Source organism: Echinops telfairi, unplaced genomic scaffold, assembly GCF_000313985.2.
Source record: "Echinops telfairi isolate 266 unplaced genomic scaffold, ASM31398v2 ScPeMD7_7468;HRSCAF=8506_0, whole genome shotgun sequence".
In the NCBI taxonomy this organism is placed as follows: domain Eukaryota; kingdom Metazoa; phylum Chordata; class Mammalia; order Afrosoricida; family Tenrecidae; genus Echinops; species Echinops telfairi.
Window position 1 is genome coordinate 71,214,320 of NW_022111369.1, and position 26,164 is coordinate 71,240,483.

At 37.2% G+C, this 26,164-nt stretch overlaps 1 protein-coding gene across 1 annotated transcript in view; it reads left to right on the forward strand.

Moving 5' to 3' along the window:
* Positions 1–8,144: 8,144 nt before the first annotated feature.
* EPHA5 (EPH receptor A5) overlaps positions 8,145–26,164 on the forward strand; it is a 317,049-nt gene continuing 299,029 nt past the window's right edge. The window contains exons 1-2 of the mRNA XM_030888562.2: positions 8,145–8,183; positions 14,253–14,916. Coding sequence (XP_030744422.1) covers positions 8,145–8,183; positions 14,253–14,916 — 703 coding nt within the window. The remainder of the gene's footprint in view (positions 8,184–14,252; positions 14,917–26,164) is intronic.

Sequence of the window (26,164 nt, forward strand, 5' to 3'; positions counted from 1 at the left end):
AATTTATGGAATCCCGAATGAAATGTATCAACAAATCGATGCAGCACTGGAGGTACCAACTCGCCTATACCAAGAAATTTGGAAGTGACTAGCTGGTCACCTGTTTGCATTCCAAATAAAGGTGAATGATCAAATGCAGAAAAAATTGACACAATATCATTAATATCGCATGCAAGTTAAATTATTCTAAAAGTAATTAAAAATGTTGGCAACAGGACATTAAGTGCCAAAATTATGAGAGAGATTCAGAAGAGGTAGTGGGATGAAGGATATTATTGCTGATATCAGATGGATCTTGACTGATGACAGAGAATACTGGACAGATACTCACCTGTGTTCCATTGAGTATGCAAGGGCATTCAAGTGTGTGGATCCCACCCAATTATGGATCATATTTTAAAGACTCCCAGAACTCTTACTTATCCTCTGGAAAACCCTACTCATAGACAAAGTGTGTAGTTGCAAACCAGGAAAGGTGTTCTTCAGCTCTGTTTTCTTGCACTTATTCAATCTATTTGCTTTGCAAAATAATCTGAGAAGCTAGATTTGATGAAGAAGAATGCTACATCAGGGTTGGAGGGCGAGTCAATAACAACCTGGAATATGCAGATAACAGCTTCCCTCCATGAAAGTAAAAATAATTTGAAGCAGTATAGATGATGATCAAAGATTATCACCTTTAATATGGATTATAATTTGACATAAAGAGAACAAACATCTTAACAATTGGACCAATTAGCAACATTACTATAAACAGCAAAAATATGAGATTGTCTAACCTTTCATTTTAACTTGGATACACAAGCAACACCCATGGAAGCAGTAGCCAGGAATGACGTATTGACTTGGGGAAATCTGTTGCAAAAGATCACTTTAACACTTAAAAAAAGGCACACGTTTTGCTCTGAAGCCTAAAGTCCTCCTGACTTAAGGTATTTTTCAATCACCTCATATGTATTTGAAAGCTGAATGACATAGGGAATATCAAAAACCATGTCCTTGAATATCTTTGAATTATGGTTGTGATAGGTAGGTTTATTGTGCCAACCTGGCCAATGAACACGTGGGATGAATTGAAGGGTGGAGAGATAAATGGTTCGGCGAGCATCGCCTTTCTTGTCTCTTGCTCTTTGATGATCGGACCAGTGTGCGGCTGCCTTAGCTTGTTCTCTGCCTCAATTTGCAAGTTACACTACCTGTGGGACACCTAACCCATGGACTGTGTCACTGTAGTTTGAAGTTCCTCCAAGACCTTCTTTGCCACACTATTGTAATTTACATCTCTTGAGCTGGGGACTGTTGGACCCTGTCATCTGGCTGGCTGTTGGTGACCTGCCTTGCTGTTTGCTGCCTGTGGCTGGATAGCCTGAATTGCTCTACAGAGTGGCCCTCAAGACTTGAAGGACTGTCAGTGCATTAGCTGTCTCATGGAAGTGAGTTGCTTTGAGCTATTTATACTGCTCCATAGATTCACTGTTTATTTCTTATGTTATCTAGCTATCCAAATGTATATAAAATATTTAGTGTCCTGGTTTTGTTTCTCTAAACAACCTTGTCTAACATAATGGTGTTGGGGAAAAATATTAAATATGCCATGGATTGCCAGAGAAAAAATAAATCTGTGTTGGAAGAAGTGCAGCCAGAATTCTCCTTAGAAGCTAAGACAGTAAGATTTTGTCTCGTGTACTTTGGACATACCATCAGGAAGGACCAACCTCAAGAGAACAACATCATTCTGGTAGCATGGAGGCTCAGAGAAAAAGTGGAAGATCCAATTGATATAGATTGAACAGTGACTACAACAATGGGCTCAAACGTTAGTGTTTGTTCTGTTCCTACAGCTTGATGTGATCTATCAACACATCATTATTAGTTATACCATATTTCCAATATTTACTCATAAAACTGAAGCAGATTCATTTCCCAAACATGTAGCTAATATTGAAGAGAGTTTTTCAGTTGTGTATAATAGATGGCTTAGACTAATGGAGTGTGAATACTTATGAAGTAAGTTCTAATCCATAAATGTACACATACAAGCAACCAGGAGCTTGTAATATACCCTATTATGAGCCTTGTGTAGAAAGGGCCTGCAACAAGGACATAGAAGTGCTTTGCTCATTTGCTATCTCTGTTTAATTATAAGTGGAAGGCTTTAATATGATCACTTATCAGAATTATAAACTTAATTATCTTTTAATGAATTTGAGGGTACACTATCACTGAATATAATACAAATAGAAGGCACTACTATTGGGACATTTTAGTTAATCTGTAAAATTTGTCAGAGAAAGAACTCTTTCAGAACTAAGATTGTATGAATACAAAAAGCAACTGCTTTAGGACTGATTGTTAAAAGCCAGTGGACATGTCTTGATATTCTAACTAGAAGGGCAGCTCTGAAATATGATGCTAACCTCTTATGAATATAAAGAAGTACAAGTTTATGCACATCTTCAATGACAGCAATACTGTAATTATTATGAATATTGAGATGTATGAAAATGTTCTTAATCTTTAAATAGTTTCCAATAAGTAAATGGTTTCTTTCATTTTGGTGCAACTTCTACTTGTTTTCTTGTAAATTTTGGTTCTCCCTGGGAATCATAATGATGTTTAACCTCAAAATTAAAGAGATTATACTCTGTGCCCACCCGCCGCTAACACACACACACACACTCACACATATGCACAAACACAAGTGCAAGTTTAATTTATTTCAGAAAATTTAATCTAAGACTAGTCCCAAGGAGGTGGAAATTAAAGATCTCCTGGAAAAAATAAAAACGTGCAGAAGGCCATACAGAACTTCCTCCAGCTTCCCTGATGTCCCAGGGCAGAGGTTAGACATAGCCCTAGTCCATCTGTCTTTACCATATTCTGACACCAAGCGCTTATCCTTCAGCATTCTACTTTTCTTCTAGGTTCAGTAACTTGTTAATATAGCAACACAGACAATACTACCAGTTGTGGGGGCTGTTAGGGAAATTAATTGATTACCACAAGTCCGCATCAATAAACAGGGAGGATACAGTCATTGGTTCATAGCAGCACATCGTCTCGGCCAGCAGTCAAGTCTCTCTCTGATCCTCAGCCTCTCAAACCTATTGGCCCTTGGCTTCTGCCTCTTTGGGACAGAATGCCTGCCTGCTTCTCTGTCTCATTGTCTCCTCTGTTCTGCTCACGGTCTCCTTGTCTCTGCCACTCATTGTCCACTAGCTCCTTTGCTCTGATCCCATAGTTTTCATACAGCAGTCTCTGGTCTCAGTGTCTTTGTCATTAAAATAAAAAAGGTGTCCAATGTGCTTTACTGGTGGCTCTTCTTCTTTTACAGTCCTGGCCTCCCCCTCTTCTGCTTCGGAGATGGCTGTTAGGCACAGAACGAACAACGGTTTTGATAGCGCTGTGGTTTGCTTTCTAGCAGACCATAATCCTTAGGAGACCGAGGATGGCGTCTCAGAATCATCTCAAGCCTGCCCGTTAACATAGCACAGAACTCCCGCCCAAGTGCGGCTATACCAACCCACACTCCTCCCTTCGCATATTCTTCCCTCTCCTAGGATTCGGCAGTTTGCTCAGCTTCTCACAGAACTCGTGAAATATTAAAGAAATGGCTCAGGGAGTGGTGGCACTTTCCCACATAGGGAGGGGATACTTCCCTTTGGTGGCTCCTCCTCATCCTTAAGGCTAAAGAAGCTGGTGAAATAAGGACAAGTGACAGATGGCAGCTCAAGTCCCCAAAATGAGAGGTCAGGTAGTGGCAAGCCAGATGCAAAGTCTAGAGCCAGAAGGAATATGCCCCCAAATCAAAACAGGTCATATGCCAATGACAAAAGGGAGCTCACAAAAAGAAAGGTTTGGGAGGAGGGCTCGTTTTTGCCTTCTTTAGATTATACCCACAAGGAGACAATGGGTGATTTAGGTCACATGCTGTGCTGAAGTGGACACTCAGAATACATCCTATCTAGATCACATCCATATGCATAGCAGAGAACTCCTTCCAAAATACAAAACACGAGAGACTATGCCTAAAAAGGCCATCTATGGAATTAGTTACACTTCAGTAATTCATAAGAAGCAAAGTAATATATTTTCTTTATTATAAGTCTTCCGACTTCTTCATCTGGACAGTGGTCTCTTTCATAAGAAGTTATTTCATAATATCTGCACTGGAATCATTTGGTTCATGTCCTTCAATATTGGTAGTCACTCAAGGAGCATTTATGTCTTAATACTTTTCCTTTACATTTAGACCAGTTAATTATATTTTCTTCCCTAGCATGATAGGGATTTCAGATGTTTCAAAATAACTTGAATGACCTATTTCATATGCAGAAAAAGAAACACACATGGTTAGAGTAAGTCTCAATATCACATTATGCTAGCTATATTTTTATATATTATTGAAACTTTTACACATTACATTTTGTTTACTTAATGCAATTTTAATAATTATTTGAGACCTCTCGGAGCTTACCAAATGTCACTTATTGTCAACAATTAGGAGCAGAAATATACAGATGAATACAATCTACAGCAATTCAAGTAGCCCCTTTTCTACCAGATTCAATTCTCTTCTCTATGAAGCCTTTCCTGGTGCTGCCCACTCCTAACAATAATTTGACTGAATTGAGTTTAACCTTCCTTTTTTTTCCTTGCCATTCTTCTGGTGGAGATTATTATTAACAGATAAAAAGAAAAATAGTGGCAGAACCAAAGGCTGGCAACAGTTCAATGCTGACATGCCAAGTGTTCTTGGACTAAATTTGTCTGGAAAAGAGAGGGAGAAATGACTACCACCCAAAGTTCCTGTTATTCCTTTGCAATATATGTCAACATAATAGGGATTTACACAGAGAGTAAAACAATTACCTCCTGGGATTGTTTCCCACCCACTTGTTCATTTGTTCCTTCCTTCCTTTATTCATATCCATTGAATAAATGTGTATTAAATGAACAGGTGTGTTTGGAAACTTTGGGATGCGGATATCATTGATTACTTTAAGACGGAATCAAAAAGGATTCATTGGAGGATATAAATATGTAAACTGAAAATGTATGATAAGAACTCATTTAGATATATAGATATGGAAACTGAAATTGTCATATAAATTACAAAGGAGAGGAAACAGAATTTAAGCCATTATCATTTTGTTTTCCAAGAAGTGGCTACAATTGAAGTAAATAGCAAGTGGTACCCCAACCATCCCAAAATATATTATTTCATGGATTGTTCAGCTGAATAATATATGTAATGAATAAAGAGCATTCTGATAATACATGTATGTAGAATATTCCATATGTATATAGCTAAATAGAATATTTTATTATGTATACAAAGCAAAATATTAAAGAAAAACAACCCTCTGCTATTGAGTTGATTCTGACTGATAGCAACTCTATAAAGAGTTCCCACATATATAAATCTTTATGGGAGCAGCAGCCTCACCTTACTGCTGTGGTCAGGCTGGTACATTTGACCTGCCAACCTTGTGATCAGTAATCCAGATCTTACCCTCAAAATGCACACAGGTGAGAACTGAAATCTCAAGCCATGATTTATTAATTCAAAAAGGATTAAGCTAAACTAAGTGAACTCCATAGGTTTTTTTTCTTGTCAGTGAACTGTATCGTGGGAGTCTAGTTGCATAGAAAATAATTTAGGGTTTCATTCAAAGTTAAAGAGAAACAAATAGGAAATACAGATAGAATATTGTGAATATATATATATATATATATATATATATATATATACATACTTTTGAAAGAATACCATTAAGAGACTTCACTTATTCCATTCACTAGTTTGCCTGCAGATACTGAAGTAGAGTGCTAATACCGAGGGGATCTGTAGTCACTCTTTTCTAGGATGTCTTTCTCTTATTTTGAGAGGCATCACTCAAACATATTCAAGTATATTCAAACACTACTTTTGAAGAAGGGCATTGAACTAGTTCTAACAAGTCAGTCAAGGCCAATGGAAACAAGGGCAGTGTCCTCACAGAAAAGCCACTAGCCCCCCATTTCATCGTCATTAAACTAAATCCTACTCATAGTGAAGCTACAGAGCAGAGTAGAGCCATTCAGTGGGTTTTCCAAGAATGCACTCTTGATGAAAACGGACGGATACAGCTTCTTTTGCTCACGGATTCCTACCACCCATCTTTTGGTTACCAGTCCAGCAATTAATCACTTCACCCCCAGGACTCCCACCTGTTTTCTACATCGGATTCACTTGTTGACATGAACTGTGTAGGGATTTCTCCTAGCATCTCTCATTTCTATCCCACTTGATTTTTTCCCCGTCTCCCCTTTGTTCTTTTTCTGGCTTCTGCGTGCAAGGTTAATGTTCCAGGGAGAGACATATATCTGTGTGCCTTCTTGTGGTGAAACTCTGAGAAACCACCTGTGCAGATGATTCCAGACCAACGGCTCCGAGCAGAGTTCCTGACTTATATTAGTCTGGGAAAGCCAGCTGCTTGCACCTGAGGGCACTGGGGACTGTGAAGACCTGCAGCACTGTGTTGTGACGTGAGAAATAGAAGCCAGATCCTTGGGGAAGCCGAATTTGGATTCAGAATCTCTCGCAGGCAACCGTATTCCATAGGGCTTTCTACTTGGAGAATTAGATCACCAGGCTTCTCCTCTGAAGCATTTTGAGTTGACAAGAACCCCAAACTTTTTGTTAGCTGCTGAGCAGTAAGCTGGATGGACTAACAAGTTCTCACCTCTGTAAGACGCGGGACTTTACAAGATGAGCAAAGGAATCTTGATTTAACTTGGGAGCAGGTCAAGAAAACAGTCTCGATAATGACAAGACCGCATTTCATTCGTGTTTATCATGTTACTTTAGGAAACCTCAAGGGTAATTGAAATACTTATTAAAATAACTGTACATTAGCACACTATTATTGGTAGATGCAGTTTCCTAGTGACTCTTCGTAAAACAGAAAGAAATGCTGCCAAGTCCTGCTCCATCCTCACAATTTTTATGTTTGAGACCATTCTTGTCGCCACTGTTTCAGTCCATCTTGTTGAGGGTCTTCTGCTTTGCTACCCCTCTCCTTTACCAAGCAAGCTGTCCTTCTCAGCAGACTGGTCTCTACTGTCAACATGCCAAAAGTACATGAGATGAGCTTGCATAGATAGAGCAAAGAAAACCATAAATGGAAGTCAGGGATAATTTATCTTCTACCATTATGGATATCCATTTTATCATTTCAAGAGTAGTTTGCTAACCTGCAAGCTGATTTGAAGGTTTGTGATATTATCTAAAATTCACTAGACTGAAAAATATATGCGATTGTTACGTACTATAATAGTTTCCTCTGCTTTCTATCTACATTCACCCTATTCAAAGTTCCTATTATCTGGACATATTGGTGTAAGGGATAGTGTTGGTAAACAGAGAAACGATAAGTTAAAAAATTCTTAAATTAAATATTCCATTCCTACTGCAAAGTTAATTCTACTTTTCCCAGATATGAGTTCTAATTTGCAAAAATAATTTCTTTAAGAATTATTAATACAATGCCAGTCCCAATGAGATAGAGTTTGAAATGTTCCAAGTGTCTGACTTCAAATTTGTCATACCATACTTATTATCTCTGATATTAACCACTAGTCATCCCTTCAACATATATCCCAGGGTTCAGCGGTTCCCTGCAAGGTTTCACAGAACTCAAGAACCACTTGGAAAATAGGTCACATGGTTATAGGCGCTGATAAATCCCAGACCTGACATTCAGACTCCCACTGGGAGATCCTACTAATCCAAAAAGCCACGGAAACTGGTGACTCAGGTCATAACTCAAGTCCAAGAAACAGAGGCCAGTCAGAGGCAAACCAAGCAGAGGACCAGGTGAAAGAACAGCCTTTATCAATGTCCGGTGGAGGCACAGATATGCAAACTGTCCAAAAGTGAACGTAGGTCTCACTTGCTTACCCAGGCCAATGTGTAGGTTGAGACTCACATGAAGATGGCTACTTTAGTCCTGGTCCAGTCACCGGCATCTGATGGGTGTTTTTCACTGATCACTCAGCACTAGTCTTTGTGCATGCTCAGTAGGGGAGGAAGGGTCACAAATATGGTGTCTTGCCCATGTGCAGGGCTTGAATGGGAGTGCAGTCTTTTTGTTCTGACCATGGCAAATCTGCAGACCACTACCCCAAGGAAACTAAAGGTAGTGACTTGAGACACTTCAGCCTCTAGTAAGAAAAAGATTAAAAAATGTCCACCTTAATTCTATGTAATTAGCACAACTGGTAACTCCCTCCACAATGGGACAATACCCTTATAGTCAAGGATATATATAGTAATATATGACAATATGGATATCTAAAAGGACTATATTAAGCAATTAATTACTCTGAATGATCCAAAACAATAAACCTTCAAAATTATTAAGGGTCAATTTAGGGAGATTTAAAAATATACAGAAAAACCAAATAGGAAGAATACATGTAAATATTTTTGTTCCTTAACCTTTCAGTGCCACTAAAACTGGACATGTCTTAATATTATAGGGAAATCCCAGCATTATTAAAAAAAAACCTTGTTTCTATATAATTTTCAAAGAAATGAAATTCCATGCAATATTTATGTTTGATGAACAAAGAAATGCTTCTGTAAATATTAGTCTATCAGTCTCCTCAAACAACTTGAACTTTAGCTTTGAAATTATAGTCCAACATGAATCTAAATTAAATTTGCATTAAACCAGTGGGAAAAAAAACATGTAAAAATAAATGTTGAAAAATTTAAATTATTATTTTCGAAATAGTACTATAATTTTAAAACTTGTATATTAGTTTTTGGAGAGAAGTGCATAATTGTTTCCACATATATTTACATTGATTTTGGTTTGCGGCCAGACACTGCTTTAACATGTAGATGGAAGAATTTGCAGTGGACCCAGGGCTATCTATAACTTTTCTTTTACTTTTATCTCAGGCAGAAATGTACTAGTCGTGTGAAAAATAAAGCCCTGCCCCATGAACATCTATCTCCTGACTGGAAAACACATTGACTGTCAATGGACTCCATTTCTATAGAATATCAGTAATAAAGCTCTGGGAAGTGGATGTAGTGGATTTTATATTATGACAATACAATCACTTAAACTTGAATAATCTCAAGGCCCTAATGTAGCTGTTTCCCAACAAAAAATGAGATGGAAATTTTGTTGAATAGTCACTGATTACAAGAACATGGTTAATATGTTTCCTGGAATTGATTTATGAGTGCTATTGTCAAGAATTACACCACAAGTATATTATTATGTATTGAAAAATGAGGACAGAAAAGACCAAAGAGTATGAACAACTTTATATTTTCTGATATATACCATACTTCAGCCAGATCATCCAGGGTTGCAAATGGTTTACTGAAACTTTCGCCATCTATTTCTTTTTGACCTGGAAACAGGGATACAATTGCATAAACCATTCCTGAAACATTAAGCACATCAAATGCTAATTATTTTATTTTTAATTAATTTTCAATTGAAATAATTGTGTTATATTTTTCATTTAGTGAGTTTTCATTCTGATTTTGAAAAGATACTTTCCCTAAGAAATCAGAAAAATGTTGTTGTTAGGGGCCTTCTAGTTGGTTCTGATACAGGAATCATCTGCAAAACAGAACACTGTCAGGTCCTGTGCCATCCTCACAATTGTTCTTCTGTTGTAGCCCATCAATGCAGCCAGTGTGCCACTCCTTCTTTCCAAAGGTCTTCCTTTTTTTCTCTGCCCTTCAGGAAGCATGATTGACCTTCTCCAGGGACAAGGCTTTCCTGATAACATGCCCAAAGTACTTGAGATGAAACCTTCCCATCCTTGCTTCTAGGGAGCATTCTGGTTGTGCTTCTTCCAAGACAGATTTGTCTGTTTTCAGTATTGTTTGTCAGCCCCATAATGGAAATGAACGCATGGATTCTTCTTCAGTCTTCCTTATTCAATACCCATGTTTCACGTGCATAGGAGGTGATTACTGAAAATACCATGGCTGGAGTCAGGTGCAACTTAGTCCTCAAAGCGACATCTTTGCTTTTCAACACTTAAAGAGATCTCGTGCAGGCAATTTACCTAGTGTGATGTGTAGTTCAGTTTCTCGACTGCCGATTCAATGAGCATTGATTGTGGATCCAAGCAAGATGAAATAATTGACAACTTCAAATGTTTTTCCATTTATTATGGTGCTACCTGTTGGTCCCGTCTTGAGGACGCTGGCCTGCTTTAGATTGAGTTGCAATCTATACTGAACACTGAAGTTCTTGATCTTCACTAGCAAAGGCTGTAGGTCCTGCTCACGTTGAGCAAGCATGACTGGGTCATCTGCATGTCACAGGTTGTTCATAAACCTTCCCCTAATCCTGATGCCACATCTAATCCAGGTTCTCCGATGATTTTTCTTCAGCACAGGGACTGAATAAGTATAGTGAGAGGATGGAATTCCAGTGTACACCTTTCCTGATGTTAAATCATACAGCATGCCCTTGATCTGTTCTCCGGTGTGCTTCTCCCACGGGGACTTGGTTGGTGTCTCATTGAGATGCTGCCTGTTTGAAGACACGCCTTTAAGACTCAAAATGCTATTATGTCTGATAGCCAGGCACCATCTTGCTTCTTCACCACATTTTGCCACAGCACCCATGTATCGTCAGTGATCTCTTTATGAGGGGAATATAAGTAGGGTCAGGTCAGAACTAATTGTTCTTAGATTTTTCCATGAACTTTTATATCACCTTGTACATATGAACTTGTGTTTTACTTTTCCAATTTTCTGATGAATGTACATAAAATTAGTATTTGATGTCTGACTTGAAGTTTTCAAGGCCTGTGGGAAAATAGCGCAAGCACTGGAGCATCTGAGAGGAAACCAAGCCAAACTGATCTCAGATGCCCAGGTAACTATGGCTTTGATCTTTAGTAATGAAGCAAACGGGTGGGAATAAAGGGGAATCCACACACACACACACACACACACACACACACACACACACACAGTAGAGTCAAGTAGGATGGGCTGCCCAGATGAATGAACAAAACTGTAGTTACCACATCACATCTAGTGGACACAGTTTCAAAATATCTATGCACACCTCTTACAGCAATTGACAAATCTGTTAATTCAGTCATGGATTTATAAAAAAACTTAAATAGAAAAGATTGTATTTCCTATATCCTTAAACAAATCTTGTTTGCAAAAGTTTCTAGTGATATACCTGTCGTATATTTAGGAAGTTCTTCAAGAGTGTTACTATTATTATTTTTTCATCACCTTCCTTTTTTATTTCTAGCATTTTTGCTGAGAATAGCATGTTTTCTTTGCGTTAAAGATAAGAAAAACTGAAAGAATTTAAAGCCCTAATTTAGATCATCTAATAAAGATGAAACTGGTCATTTGAAAGTATTTTTCTTCTCTGAATATTCTCAATGAAGAAGATAAAAACATGTAATTTTCTTTAATGTTAGAATATATCATGGTGAGTTTTTCTTTTTTCTTTTCAAGTATCCAAAATATGCTTCACATTTTATATTTCTAATGAACCAGTAAGAAGATATTACTTTAAATAATTATGGCCATTGGCCATTCAGAGAATCAAATAGGAAATATGGTCATGGCATCTCCCGTATAATACTGCATGCTAAATAAAAGACACAATATTTCTACTGTGAAATTACAACGAGTTGCTAATTTTTATTTGTGTGTGTGTGTGTGTGCTTGCTTAGTTGACATGTTTGTTTGCATGGTATTTTAATTGTAACATTTATAATGAAGAGATTGATACCTACGAAGAGAATATAAATAGTTTAATCATAGAATGCTTAATAGAAAGTTGTTTTAGAAAAGCAGAATCTAAGAAGCTGTATGTGTATATATTTTGAGAGAGAACAAAAATGAGATTAAATTGAATAAGACATCCCAAAACACCATAATGTGAAAGTTATTTGGCATCTTGATATCTTTCTTTTGTGAATTGAAGGATCTAAGCAGTGTCACTTCATTAGCATGTTGTACACATGTGGAAGCTTAGCATTTTTATAGGGCCATCCGAAGTATATGACTTATTTGCATCCATGTACTTCCACATTCTTCTACATCTCTGTAAGTTTGATCTCTAAAGAAATGAGTTCCTATACAGTTTTGTATTATCCTTAATAATGTATGCCTGAATCACAAACTCAGGAATAATTAAAAGTCAGTATACTTTTAATGTTCTGTGACTTGGGAACAGTTTAAGTTTAAAATAAAATTACATGTAGTTTTATTGCACATAGATTCTGTGTGTGTATAAAATATTTCTTAGGCTAAAAGCACATATTTGTATGAATAGTAAAAAGTAGTCCTATGTTTAGGACTGATTCTTAAAAATATTTTACTAGGAAAGAGAAAGCTTTATTCAGTTGTACTTTTCCTTCTTGTTATTTATTTCTTTAGTTTCCAAAACCGTTTTATTGGGAGCTAACACAGATATATCATTCGATAGTTCAATCACATCAAGCTGTACTGTACAATTGCTGCCTCAATGTTTCAGAACAGTTATTCCTTCTTGAACCCCTTGATATCAGCTTCTTCCTTTAAGCCACGCCCCCTGTTCCCTACTGGCCCCCCCACATACACACTGTACCCCCCCAGAAACCATTTTTGTACTGCTGTCCCTGTCCGTTCATCAACCCTGGGCTTCATGTCTGAAAACAGAAAACGTGTTACCAACTAGTCAAGAGGGTCACTCCCAATGCAAAAACACATCTGCGATAAACCTCAATATGAACAAATAGCACAAAAAATAGGAAACGTTGCAAACCAGATCAGGCCCAACGTGCCATCGAGACAAGGTTTAAACTGTTGAAGGCAGGCTTATCATTTCGATCTCCTATAACCCTCTCTCCAGTGTGCTCTGTTTGGTAGCCAATTTCTTTCCATCCCCACGATATGGTCAGGGGGAAATAATTGGATGCTTATTTATGTTGCAGATCTCACAAATGTATCTTGGGCTCCCACAGCCTTCTGCAAACCATAATCTCATAGTTTAGGCTTTGATACTATTTCTTCCTTTGGCTTTGAATTTGGTGTGCTTCTTCCACCTGGACTTAGTTGACATCTCACCTAGATGGCTGCTTGTTCGGAAGCAAGCCTTTAAGACTGCAGACACTACTTTATCTAATAGCCAGCCACCATCTCATTTCTTCACCACACTTTGTATAGCACACCATATCTTCTGTGTTCCCTTTCTTAGGGTGAGTATACAATTGTATAAAATATAAATAATACTTATCTTTCCTATGCCTTACGTTTCTCTAAAACTCTTGATTATTATGCGTGAAAGACTGTATTGCTAAGAAAAGACATTCAAAGGAAATAGGCTGTTCATTCACCCTAAAGTTTCTATCATTACATTTACCTGGTTATGTAGCGGTTACATGTTGGCTTGTTAATGACAAGGTTGGCGGTTCAAAACCAGCAACCACTCCAAGGGAAAGATGAGGCTTTCTACTCCTGTTAACAGTTACAGTCTTGGAAACCCAGAAGTGCAGTTCTACCCTGCCCTATAGCTTTGATTTTGAGTAGAAAATGACTTGATGGCAGTGGGTTGGGTTTGGTTTCTGGTGCTTATATTTGTGGCTGAATCTACAAATAAATATTTAGCTATCCAACTTATAAAAAATGAGCAGATGGCTTCAAAATATATATAGTTTTCTTTAATTCTATACTAGTATTTGTCATTCAAATATAATTGTATTGGCTGTTATTTGTAACATGATAGAATTAATAAATTACTGTGTATTCACATGCACTTGTTTTCTATTTTCTTTATTTAATTACTGGTACTTTAATGTTTCCTTTCTTTTATATTTTATAAATGTTTCCTTTCAAAAGTTTCCATATATATACATATATATATATAAAACTTTATTTTTATTGTACCTATTTTCCTACTTCAACTCTTTGTTATTCTCACTCACATTCAAGTTTCTTTTATTTATACTATGAAATTCTGAATTTTTCCTTAGGTATAATATTCATATGTGTTTGCCTTGGAATTACCTTGGAGACAATAAAATATGAAATTGATTTCTTAATTTAAAATGAAAAAAAGTGTTTTTTGCATAATTCTCTTAATAGAGCATGTTTCCTATTAATATATAAATTATAGAATATTTTATGTCCAAATTACATTCTTTGATCATTTTGACTATGTCCTCCTAGTTATTTTCAAATTTCTTTCTCTCTATTTTATATTGCGCAGTGGGAAGAGATTGGTGAAGTTGACGAAAACTACGCCCCCATTCACACATACCAAGTATGCAAAGTTATGGAGCAGAATCAGAATAACTGGCTTTTAACCAGTTGGATGTCCAACGAAGGTGCTTCCAGAATCTTCATAGAACTCAAGTTTACTCTACGGGACTGCAACAGCCTTCCGGGAGGCTTGGGGACCTGTAAGGAAACGTTCAACATGTATTACTTCGAGTCAGATGATGAAAATGGGAGAAATGCCAAGGAAAACCAGTACATCAAAATTGACACCATTGCTGCTGACGAGAGCTTTACAGAACTTGATCTTGGTGACCGGGTTATGAAACTGAATACAGAGGTCAGGGATGTAGGACCTCTAAGCAAGAAGGGGTTTTATCTTGCTTTTCAAGATGTGGGTGCTTGTATTGCTCTAGTTTCTGTGCGTGTATACTATAAAAAATGCCCTTCTGTGGTGCGGCACCTGGCTATCTTCCCAGACACAATAACTGGTGCTGATTCTTCACAGCTGCTTGAAGTGTCAGGGTCCTGTGTCAACCATTCTGTGACTGATGAACCACCCAAAATGCACTGCAGTGCTGAAGGGGAGTGGCTGGTCCCCATCGGGAAATGCATGTGCAAGGCAGGGTATGAAGAGAAAAACGGAACCTGTCAAGGTAAGTCTTTGCCTGCTGGCTGTCTGCCTCGACTGGATCATGTATATGCATTTCTCCCAGTGATTAGGAATAAATGAACTTTTACTTTCCTAATTTATGGAGATTATTTCTCTCCAAGTGTGATTTTCCCTTATCAGAATTTAAAAATTGCTAGCAAGGATAAAGATTCTGCAATATCTTATTGCATGTGTATAATGAGTACTCAGAGAGTATCTCACCTTCAGGGTAATATTTTATGTTCATTTTGCACCCAAAATTTGTAGTTTTGAATGACTCTAATCAGAGCTTTCTTTGTATGTGGACTTTCTTTATAGGGCTACTGAGGTTTTTCCATCACGAAGTTGTTTCTTGCTCTTGGTGCATAAAATTCTAATCTTAAATCTTATATTAAGTTGGCTATTAAGTGCTACTAACTGTTCTTAACAACTCTTCAAAAATATGTTCAGGCATATGAATGCCACAAGAAAACAATTGTCACTTGACAGGACATGGTTTCCCGTGTTGCTTACATATGACTGTTATTACATGCTCAATTTTTAAAATGTGGAGCTTAATTTAAAATGTATTATAAGTGGTGTCCTAGAAAAATAGCTGTTTGGAGATAATGTCAAGACAAAAAGGTCATTTCAAAGCAATTTGCACTTTGAAAATTTTTTTCTACTTTAAGTTTTCTTTTAAATTGAAACTTGATCATGCGTGTTTCCCTCTTAATTTGAAAATACTTCTATTTTGCCTACATTGTGGTGGTGAGTTGCTCCTTTAAACTTTGATATTAATCTATGATTTTCTAGAACAAAATAACATTTTATGCCAAAGTCAAGAATAACTTGTGATGAAAACAAGTAACATTTGCTTTTAAATATATATTCATCATTATGGAACGGAACTTGCTTTTTCTTGGATGTACATGTGCTAAATGGTAATGGAACTTAATATGTATTATCTGAGAAGAGAACACTTGCTGATAATTCCCTTCATCCCATCTGGTAGGTTCAGTTGCTTTTTTCTTTTTTTTTAATAACCATTTTATGCTTTGAATCAAGCTTGCTGAAATTTACTGAAGTTTTACTATTGATTGATTAGAGATCCAAGGAAACAAAACTAGGGGTATTAGCTATAAATCTCTGTAGCTTTGTTTTATTCTTTATCTATTGAAACACGTAGCAGGGTTATTTACATTTCCTTTTTCAGCATAAGCTCATATTTTTTATCCCTGTAATACTATCCACAGTGAAGTCTATGGTTGTCTATGTAATCTACAACCCAATATCTAATAATATTTATCTGAGAGTTTTGATAATTGAATTTATCTTTTTGAAATGTTTATAAAAGTATCACAGAGATGTTAGGTGCCATCGGGTTGGTTCCAACTCATAGCAACCCTGTGGACAACAGAAGGAAACACTGCCCCTTTCTGTGCCATCTGCAGGTCGTTTGTATGTTCCAGCCCATCAGTGCAGTCCCTGTGCCAATCTGTCTTGTCAAGGTCTTCCTCTATTTCACTGCTCCGCTTCTTTACCAAGCTGAATTTCCTTCTCCAGGAACTGGTACCTCCTGGCAACATGTTCACAGTACTTGAGACAAAACCTCGCTATTTTTGCCTCTAGGGAGCACAATGACTATATGTCTTCCAAGACAGATTTGTTTGTTCTTCTGGCAGACTATGGGTACTTTCAATATTCCTCACCAGCACCATAATTCAAATGTATCAATTATTCCTCAGTCTTCCTTATCCAATGTCCAACTTTCACAAGCATATGAGGCAATTGAACATACCATGTCTTAGGTCAGAAAGTAATATCCTGGCTTTCCAAAAGCCTAATGAGGTTTTGTATAGCAAATTTACCAATGCATTTGTCACAGAGATAGGAATTGTATTCTGTTTGGGGCTAAATTTAAAGGAAAATTGTTAATCTATCTTGATGAGCCATCTTCTTAAAATGAGGATATATGTAATTATAGAATCAGACACCTGAGTTAAGTATAAGCTGTTGAATATTCCTCAGGTTTTCTAAATTATTAAAAATATTTTATTGATAATCTCTAGGTTTGATTATTATCATTGTTATAAATCAGCCTGAGTAATTTATTTGTTTGTTTGCACTACTAGAAATGGATTTGAACTGTTGCTGGCCTTGAGACATTCTGCTTGCACTCACCATGTACATTTCTGGGACCGATAATGTTTCAACAACATGTTTTTAGCACTAGCATTTAAATCCAATTTTATTTTTCTCTCTTTCCACTTGTATCTTAATAGTTGAGTGGTGAAGTCCCAATTTCAGGACAGTGGATGAACTCATCAAACTGCATTGTGCAACGTCATTAACAAACTGGAGTCAGGTTTAATTTTCTCATTTTATTTCTTGTTGTGGGAAGAGCAACTGCCAGAGTCTTGAACACTGTACACTGCATATCCCCAGAGGGGGGCCTACACAACATATTTGCATGTTAGTACCTTCATATGTTCTGCAGTGTACAAATGCTATATGCTCCCTTCAGGGAGGATTTCCAAATGTTCTTTTATAAATAACTTGGCAGATTGACGATATTATTGTGTGAGTAAATAATTATTAAGGTATACTTTAAAGAATTATAGCATCACAGATATTCTTGAGGCATTTATATGTCTAATTTTTTAAAAAAATTTATTTTATTAAGGGCTCGTACAATTCCCATCACAGTCCATACATACATCCATTGTGTCAAGCACATATGTACACCTGTTGCCCTCATCAATCCCAAAACATCTGCCTTCCACTTTAGCCCTTAATATCATTTGCTCATTTTCCCCCTCCCTCCGCCCTCCCCTCCCCCATGAATCCTTCATAGTTCATAAATTATTATAGTTTGTCATAAATTACACTGTCTGACGTCTCCCCCCGCCCTATTCTCTGCTGTCCATCCCCCAGGGAGGAGGCCACACCTAGATTCTTGTAATTGGTTACCCTCTTTATGTCTGATTTTTTCTGTTAGTAGCTGTGGTTGAATCAACTCAGATTTCTGGAAACCTTGTGTTCAACAGGTTGAATGTTGCCCAGCTTTATGCTGTTTTCCTAAGTACCATGTTTGACTCAGTTATGGCTGTGTGTGATCCATCTTTGGGAAAGTTTATCTATTTTAAAGTAATCATTATCATCATATATAATACACATACATAAATGCACACATTTACGTTTGTCTGTAAATATAAGATACCACCACGATTCTAACGTCAATGCGTGACATCTTATATTTTGTGTAGGGACCTTGATTTGGTGGCTGTTGGGTAGGCTTTGGTCTCCCAAAGACAATGCTGACTGGGAAAACCCACTCTCCGCTCCTCAGGAGCAAGCCGAGGCCCTCTCTAGCTGTTCCTATAAAGGTTTACAGCCACCGAATCCCCTCATGCAGCTGCTCTGAGTCAGAATCAACTCAATGACAGTGGATTTGGGTTTTTTTTGGGGGTTATTTGTTGATAGAGTCGTGGCTGCTGAAGGTTGGTGTTTTGGACCCACTCAGCCTCTCCATGGGAGAAAAACCTTCTGAACTGCTCACATGAAGATTACCGCCAAGAAAACCATACTAAGCAGTTCTACTCTGTCACATAGGATTGCTGTGAGTTGGAAATTGACATATAACAACACGTAGTTTCACATGTAACAACGGCATACTTCCTGATTGGCCTGAAGACATTGTTGACATACACTTTCCACTCACCATGTGACTCTAAGGCATCAGAAAATATTTAACTATCTCGTAAAGCCATCCTTTTCACTTCTTTTTACAAATTTTCATCTACACACATGCATTATCAGAACTTCATTTAAAATATGGCGAATAATTTAACATAGATTTTATTTTTGTACTATGTATCCCTTATTATGAAATATATTTCTGATGCTTTTACATAGCCTTCTACCTATTACCTTTCCATGCACACTTTATATACTTCAGGGACATCTTTTCAACAGATACTTTACAATTGCCTTAGGTACTGTATAGTTCTTTGTTTTCCCTGTTACCTCTCCAGGCTCACTATCAAATGTGCTTCCTTCTCTTTTTTCTGATCTAAACATGCTGGAAACTGGTTTCCTCTGTTTTACAAAGCTACTTTGCTCTCTATCAGTTCTCGTTCTTCTCTGATTCAATTTTTTTCCCCATGGGACATTCCTTTACCTCCTTAAAGCAATGTTAAGTTATATAAATTCTTCAGATCTTCAAAACAACATCATTTTTTTCAGGGAAAGTTCATCTGATCAGTCAAGACAGGCTTGGTTCTCACTTTTTTTATATATTTATAGATAACATGTGAACAATTAGACTTTCAGTTTTATATATCATTGTTCATGTAGAAAGATGGATATGTAGAAAGGCTTGGCTTTCTGTTCCTGTAAAGAGTTAGTCTTAGAAAACCCACAGGGGTAGTTCTCCCCTGTCTGTAGGGTCGCTCTGAGTCAGAATTGGCTCAATGATAGTGAGCTTGAGTTTGTTGCTGCATTATTTAATTAATAGATTTTTTCCAACTCTCTTTGACTGCAAACTTCCTGATATCTGTTATTTTAAGAAATAGAAATACAATCAAGAGGCTAGAGTAAGGAAAAATGGATTTAAGAAAGAGAAAATAGAACATGCAAAGGTGTAAAAGAGTTGTGTTTGCATAGTGTTTTAACCTGTAGAATATCTCCATTATTACAAATTTGACATATACTTCCTTTGGATGGATCTGTTCTTAGTTCGAAGATTCTTAGATCTGATTTTCTAGTTCCATGTGATTGACACTTCATATATTAAAGATTATAGAGTCAACTATAGTGTATTTTGCAGACCCCAAAGCATTAAATATTGACATGTGTTTATAATATAACTTTACTATATATTTACATTTAATTAATATCAGTCTATGAAAGATAAAAGTATATTGGAATTTAATTAAAGTTATTGAGAAACTGAAGTTTGAGCAAAGCCATTTCAATGAATGTCATCCATTAATATTTACCAAGTCTGTGCTGTATCCTTGTTGACAGATCATGCCCATATGGCTTGTTATATGTGTAGGACAGAGCAGAAGTGAGCCAACTATTTTCAGACTAATCCTTCAGGGCTCTACAAACCCAGCAGTTCATTAGTGTATGGCCTCAAAGCAAGAGTCCCTGTTCATTTAACAATTAATGCTCTGTGCCCCCTTTTAAGACTTCCTTTCAGCAAAATATAATACCATTCTGATAATATTATGGCTTTGATGAGCTAAAAAAAGAATTGGTGGGTCCTATCGTATTAACTTAAAATATACTTACATTTATTTAGTCAGGCTAACTTTGATCATTCTGTAATAAATGCCTTGAGTTTACAAGTATATTTCATTAAAATGGGTTTTATTTTTCTAAAACAGACAGTGTATTCTATCTGTTTTTCCGATTATAGTTCTCTAAGCTCTGGTGGTATAGTCATTATACTTTGGGATGCGATCCACACGGTAGCCAGTTCAAAACCACCAGCAGCTCCATGGGAGAAGGACTGGGCTTTGTATTCCTATAAACAGTTACAGGCTCGGAAACCCACAGGGAGTGTCGTTTTGAGTCAACATTGTCTCTATGGCAGCGAGAAGTAACAAAGAGAGGACCACAATTGGATAAATTGGATAGATTTAAGGCACTATTTGTTTCTAAAAGATAAAACCCATTTCAGAGAAATACACTTGTAAAGTCATGGAAAATCACTATAGAAAAGTCTTGACATTTATTATTCCCACCAGCCTCACTCCACAGGAGAAGACTGAACCTTTTACTGCCAGGGTCACAGTCTGTGAAACTCACATAGGCAGTTCTGCCCTATACAATGGGGTCACTATGAGTCCACATCGCCTCCACGGGAGTGTGTGAATGATTTGTTATTTGAAGAGACCTGGCAGCACAAGGATTAACAGAAAGTTGGTGGCTTTAACTCACTAGTCACCCTGTGGAAGAAACATGTGTTAGTTAAGTTTTGTAAAGATTACAGTCTTAGACACTTTAGAGGGCAGTTCTTCTGTGATCTAAAGATCTCTAGCTGGAGGCATTAACTTGAAGGCAGGGCTTTAAAAATTTTTTTTGCTATTTATTATTATATCTGATGAAATCAATGCTGTTTTATTATTATTTTTATTAGTTTTTTCAGCAAAAACTCATTTTGGAAGTTTTTGCTTTTTATTGAAGTGAATGTGTTTGACAGAAGTAATTAAGTCACACGAATAGAATGCTGCCTGCTGGTTCTCTTGTGAGTATGTCGCTGACTTACTCAGATGCAAGGCAAGACCACTAATCTTCATCAGTCGCTAGTGGAATGAAGTAGTAATTTGAAATTACCCCTAGATAATTATAGTTTTACTTATATCAATTGGAGGAAAGAGATTTAAATTGTGGGTCACTGCCAAAACCAGTCAGAGTGACGAAGGTATATAGTTCATACTAAAATACAGGGTTTAGGGGGTTACATGCAGAGGGTTGTAGAGAAAATGTGCTTATTAATTGCCCAATTGGGAGAGGATTGTACAGCAAGGGAAATGTAGTGAAAATACCATGCTCAAGAAAGAGCTTTGATTCAGAAACAGTACAGATACAGCAGGGAGTAGTATGTTGATCATTCGTCCTCTGGTACATATTTATGATTGAGATAAAATTTGTTGGATAGAGTGTATTAGGTCTTCATATAACTATGCATTGGAAAGCCTAGTCAATTTCAAGTTGGCATAGTACCAAGAAGCTTCATAGAGGTTGAGCTGTTGGCTCAGAATGGTATATATGCTGCTTTACTCAACAAAAAGGATTTAATTGTAATTTCAAAATGTAACAAAAGATGGAGACTATGGAAGTTCAAACTATTTATGGTCTATAAGTGCCTACCTGTGTGTGTGTGCCTGTGGGTATTTGTGTCTGTGTTCTAGTTTTGAGAAGAATCACTATGGCAATTATATAAATAAGTTATTTCATATACTTTCAGATATTATGTATTAGACTAGTAAATTAGACCACCACTCACTCTCTCTTTTTCTTATAAAATGGTTACTTGAATAGTTTTGAATTGCTTGCTGAGTAAAAAATTTACTTGACAACATAACAACACTACACTATACTCTGTATAGTGTAAATGAGGGTTTCTTAACACTGGCACTATTGATAGTTTGGGTCAATTAGAAAACATGAGCTAGGAAAATAATATAATTTGTTTCTTGTGGGTCACTTAACAGCATCCTTAGCTTCTATCTACTATATACCAGTATGAAAATTGTCTCAAACTGGGGTAAAAAATATTTCCAAGCAATGCCAAGTGTCATATCCTAAGAAGAAGGAAGCATTACCATTCCCAGTTGAGAGCTACCAATCTAAAGATACTCTCTCTCCTTGAATACATATATGTATAGACTGTTATCTTTGCAAAATTAGTGGAGATTGTTTTTAGAAAAAAATCAGAATCAATGTACATATTATCAAATGTGACTAATTTAACTTGGATTTGGTCGCAAATATGCTACCTGTGTGAAGCAGATTCTCTCGCTGGAGGCTTCTAATCTTGTGTGGTTAAAGATTCTGAACCAGATGTCTGTTTTCAAATCCTTTTACCAGTGCTGTAATTCTGTAGTGTCACAGTAATAATGACTTTGACATTGGAGGTCACCCTTATGATGTTGTGTTATATGTTTTTATGTGTTTCAGTACATGAAACTCAGGATTGATGAACCCACAGGGACCGCAAGTAGAATAAGGGTTGGGTGCAGTGGTGGTAGTGGTGGTAGTGGGGGTTGTGTAAAAGGGAGACAATGTCAAGGAGTCCAGGAAGAAAAAGAAGGTTTGGAAACTTATTGTGGTACAATTTTCCACTTCTGCTTGATGTGATTGAACTCTGGCATGATATATGTATTAACTCCCAATTATATAACAACATTTAAAAGTAATGAGTTTGAAATTGTGACGTTTATATCTCTCCAGGAAATTTTCTTATCATACTGGTCAATCCCATAATGTTACTGGGGAACTGAATTTTAATATCAATGGCCAAGGACCCCTCCATATCATATGAATAATAATGATTATATTTTATTCTGCTATCTCAGAATTGTGCAACTTGCCTCTTGATCATAAACATATTAAAATGAGAAGTACAGAATAGGCTTCTATTTATGATCAGAAAATGCTAATGATCAGAAAAATATCTCACAGTGGCCATATCTTTATATGTTCACAACTGATTTAAAATCTATAAGGACAATTAAAAAGACTGTTATTGTCAGTGCCATCGAGTCAGCTCCAACCCACAGTGACCCTATGCGTAACAGAACAAAACACTGCCCGGTCCTGCGCCATCCTCACATTTCTTCCTATGCCTGAGACCACCGTTGCAGCCAATGCGTCAATTCATCTCATCGAGGCCTGCCTCTTTTTTGCCACCCATCCACTTGACCAAACACGGTGTCCTTCCCCAGGGACTGGCCTCTCCTGACAATATGCTCAAAATGTGTGTGTTAGATCAGGTTGACTAGAGAAACAAACCCAAGAACACTCATCTGTATAAGAGAGCAATTGTAAATTGTATATCAAAGAGCAATTGTATATTGGGAAAACATCCCAGCCCAGTTCAGATCAAGTCCATAAGCCTGATATTAGCCCATATGTCCAATACTAGTCCATAAATTCCTATTTGGACTCACATAGCACATGCAGTGGTGCCAAATGCTGGAAGATAACAGGCTGGTGGGTGAGAAGTTTTGTGGATCCAGAGGCGGTGGAAGCATCTCAGCGATCTGGCTGCCATCAGCCTGGCTAAGTGGCTTGCGAACAGGAATGTGTAGCAGAGAGAGTGCATCCAGATGACTCCAGGGAAGAAGAGAGGAAGTTCCCAGAATCTTCATGAGAAGGCCATGTCCACAAGGTTGATAGGCTAGACTTTACCCCTACACTTATTTATCATGTTGACATGGCATTATGTAATTACTACCGTATGTAAGATGAAGTCTCGCCATCCTTACCTCTAAAGAGCACCCCAGTGTTACTTCTTCAAATACAGATCAATTTGTTCTTTTAGTAGTCCATTGTACTTTCAATATTCTCCTCCAGCACCACCATTCAAATGCACCTGTTCTTCTTTGGTCTTCCATTTTCAATGTCCGACTTTCACATGTGTATGATGCAGTAGAGAATATGATGGCTTGGGTCAGGTGCACTTTAGTCCTCAAATTTATTAAAAGGGCTAGGAAAACAAAATATAATCTTTATATTTTATTATTTCCATCTTTTCTTATTATTCGTATACTATATATGCCCCAAAAAAAAAGCTTTTCACAAAACTGGATAGCATAAATTAGCACAAGAGGAAAGTTCTGTGTACAAAGAAATTCCAGGTCAAAAAGTCCTGTTGATGTTATCTGGTCGGTTTGGAGTGTTAACTGCAAGGTTGGCAGTTGAATCCCAAAGTGATTCCAATAAAGAAAGTTGAGGCTACTTGCTCCCATAAACATCTGTAGCCACAAGTACCCTATGCAAAAGTGAGAGATTGTTTTTACACCAAGAGCCATTTATGTATATATAGCATCATTCTCAAATCATAATGGTTAGCCATTTAACTAACTCACCCCTAAAGTGATGTCTGAAATTGCTACTCTTTGATGGGAAATGTGATGTTAGCTGGCATTGATGACTTCATAGACCTTATGTGGCCCATAGGCCACTTGTTCCTGACTCCTAGGGTCATAACGAGTTGGAATCAACATGATGGCACTGTTTCCACCTTTTATTATGGTGATTTTATTTTTTGATTGTTTAGCAAATATCTCCAAGTTATGTCTCTATAATAGTTTAAAAACTAAAGTTTCAAAAATTTATGGTAATAATTAGAATCAAAATTGGCAAAACTTGCATTAAATCATCCAATAAATTGCAGGACTCCTCTAGGGTTTGGACTCCTTCTGCTAACAATTGTTGATCTCCTTTTTCAGAGACTGGTCCTTTCTGAGACATGCCCAAAGTACCTGAGATGAATCTTCCCATCCTCACTTCTATGGAAAATTCTGCTTATACTTCTTCCAAGACAAATTTGTTAATTCTTCTGGAAGCCCGTGACATATTCAATATTATTCTCCAATATCATAATTCAAATGCATCAATTACTTTTCAGTCCTACATATTCTTTGTCCAGCTCTCCCATGCATAGGAGACCATTGAATGTATGATGACTTAGATGTATTTTTTTTTTAAACTAGAGAATTAAAATCCAAGACTCCTGGCTTTCTGGACCATACCAGCCAACCAGGAATACAGCAAATTGGAGAATAAGCTCTCACAGTAATTCATTAGGTTTAGATATATGTTTCATACACCTGTTGATTGCCATTCCCAGTCTTTAAAACATTTTAATTTAGAAAATATATTACATAAAAACTAACAAAAGGAATGCCAAGTAAATTGTTATTTAGCATGTCTATGTGCTCATAAATGGAGCATTTTCAAGGTTTTCTAAGACTTTCCTTCTGTTAAAATCAGAGACTGTATGTGAACTGCTATTTCTTATACTTTAGTTGTATGGTGACACTCTTGCCTAAGTGATATACTGCCAACTTCGAGGTTATCATATCAAACTTACAAGTTCTCCCAGCAAGAAAAAGATGAGGCTCCGTGCTCCCCTAACAATTCATAGCTTTGGAAAACATATATAGCGATATCTCGATTGTAGAACTGCATTTTTTCCAAATTCGTTTTGAACACTGAAAAGTTCGAGAACTGAACATCTTTTCTCCTAAGAAATAATGAACAGCCATGCAGTTGGTTCTGAGACCCCCCAATTTCACTTAGAAGGTCATTTATTGGGGACTTTAGATCACTATGGAGGCTTTCAGCCTTCTCGCTTTATCGCTGACTCGGGTAAACTGTCGCCATCAGTTGCTTCTGATGGATCCAAGTGAACAGCAACTGTTCAACCTCTTAGGCGGTCTGGAGTCTTCGTTTCGTGGTGAACGATTTTACAACTTTCTCTACATTAGCTGCTTTACTCGCTTTTTTCCACCCGAAATGTTGATGCTCTCGCCTTGGTCATGTATTTGGCTGCCAAGTCAGACCAGTGTCGAGCTGCTTCACCTGGCGCTTGATTTCCTCTGTAACTCTCTCGTGGTCCCCAGGCTGCCATTGGCTTTGCGCTGGTGCCACCAACTTTCTTTGGAGCCGTGGTTAAGAGATTTTACACCAATAATGGGTGAACGGAAGTGTCATTTTGTTGTTGTTGTTGTTCTCTGCCAGGCTCGACC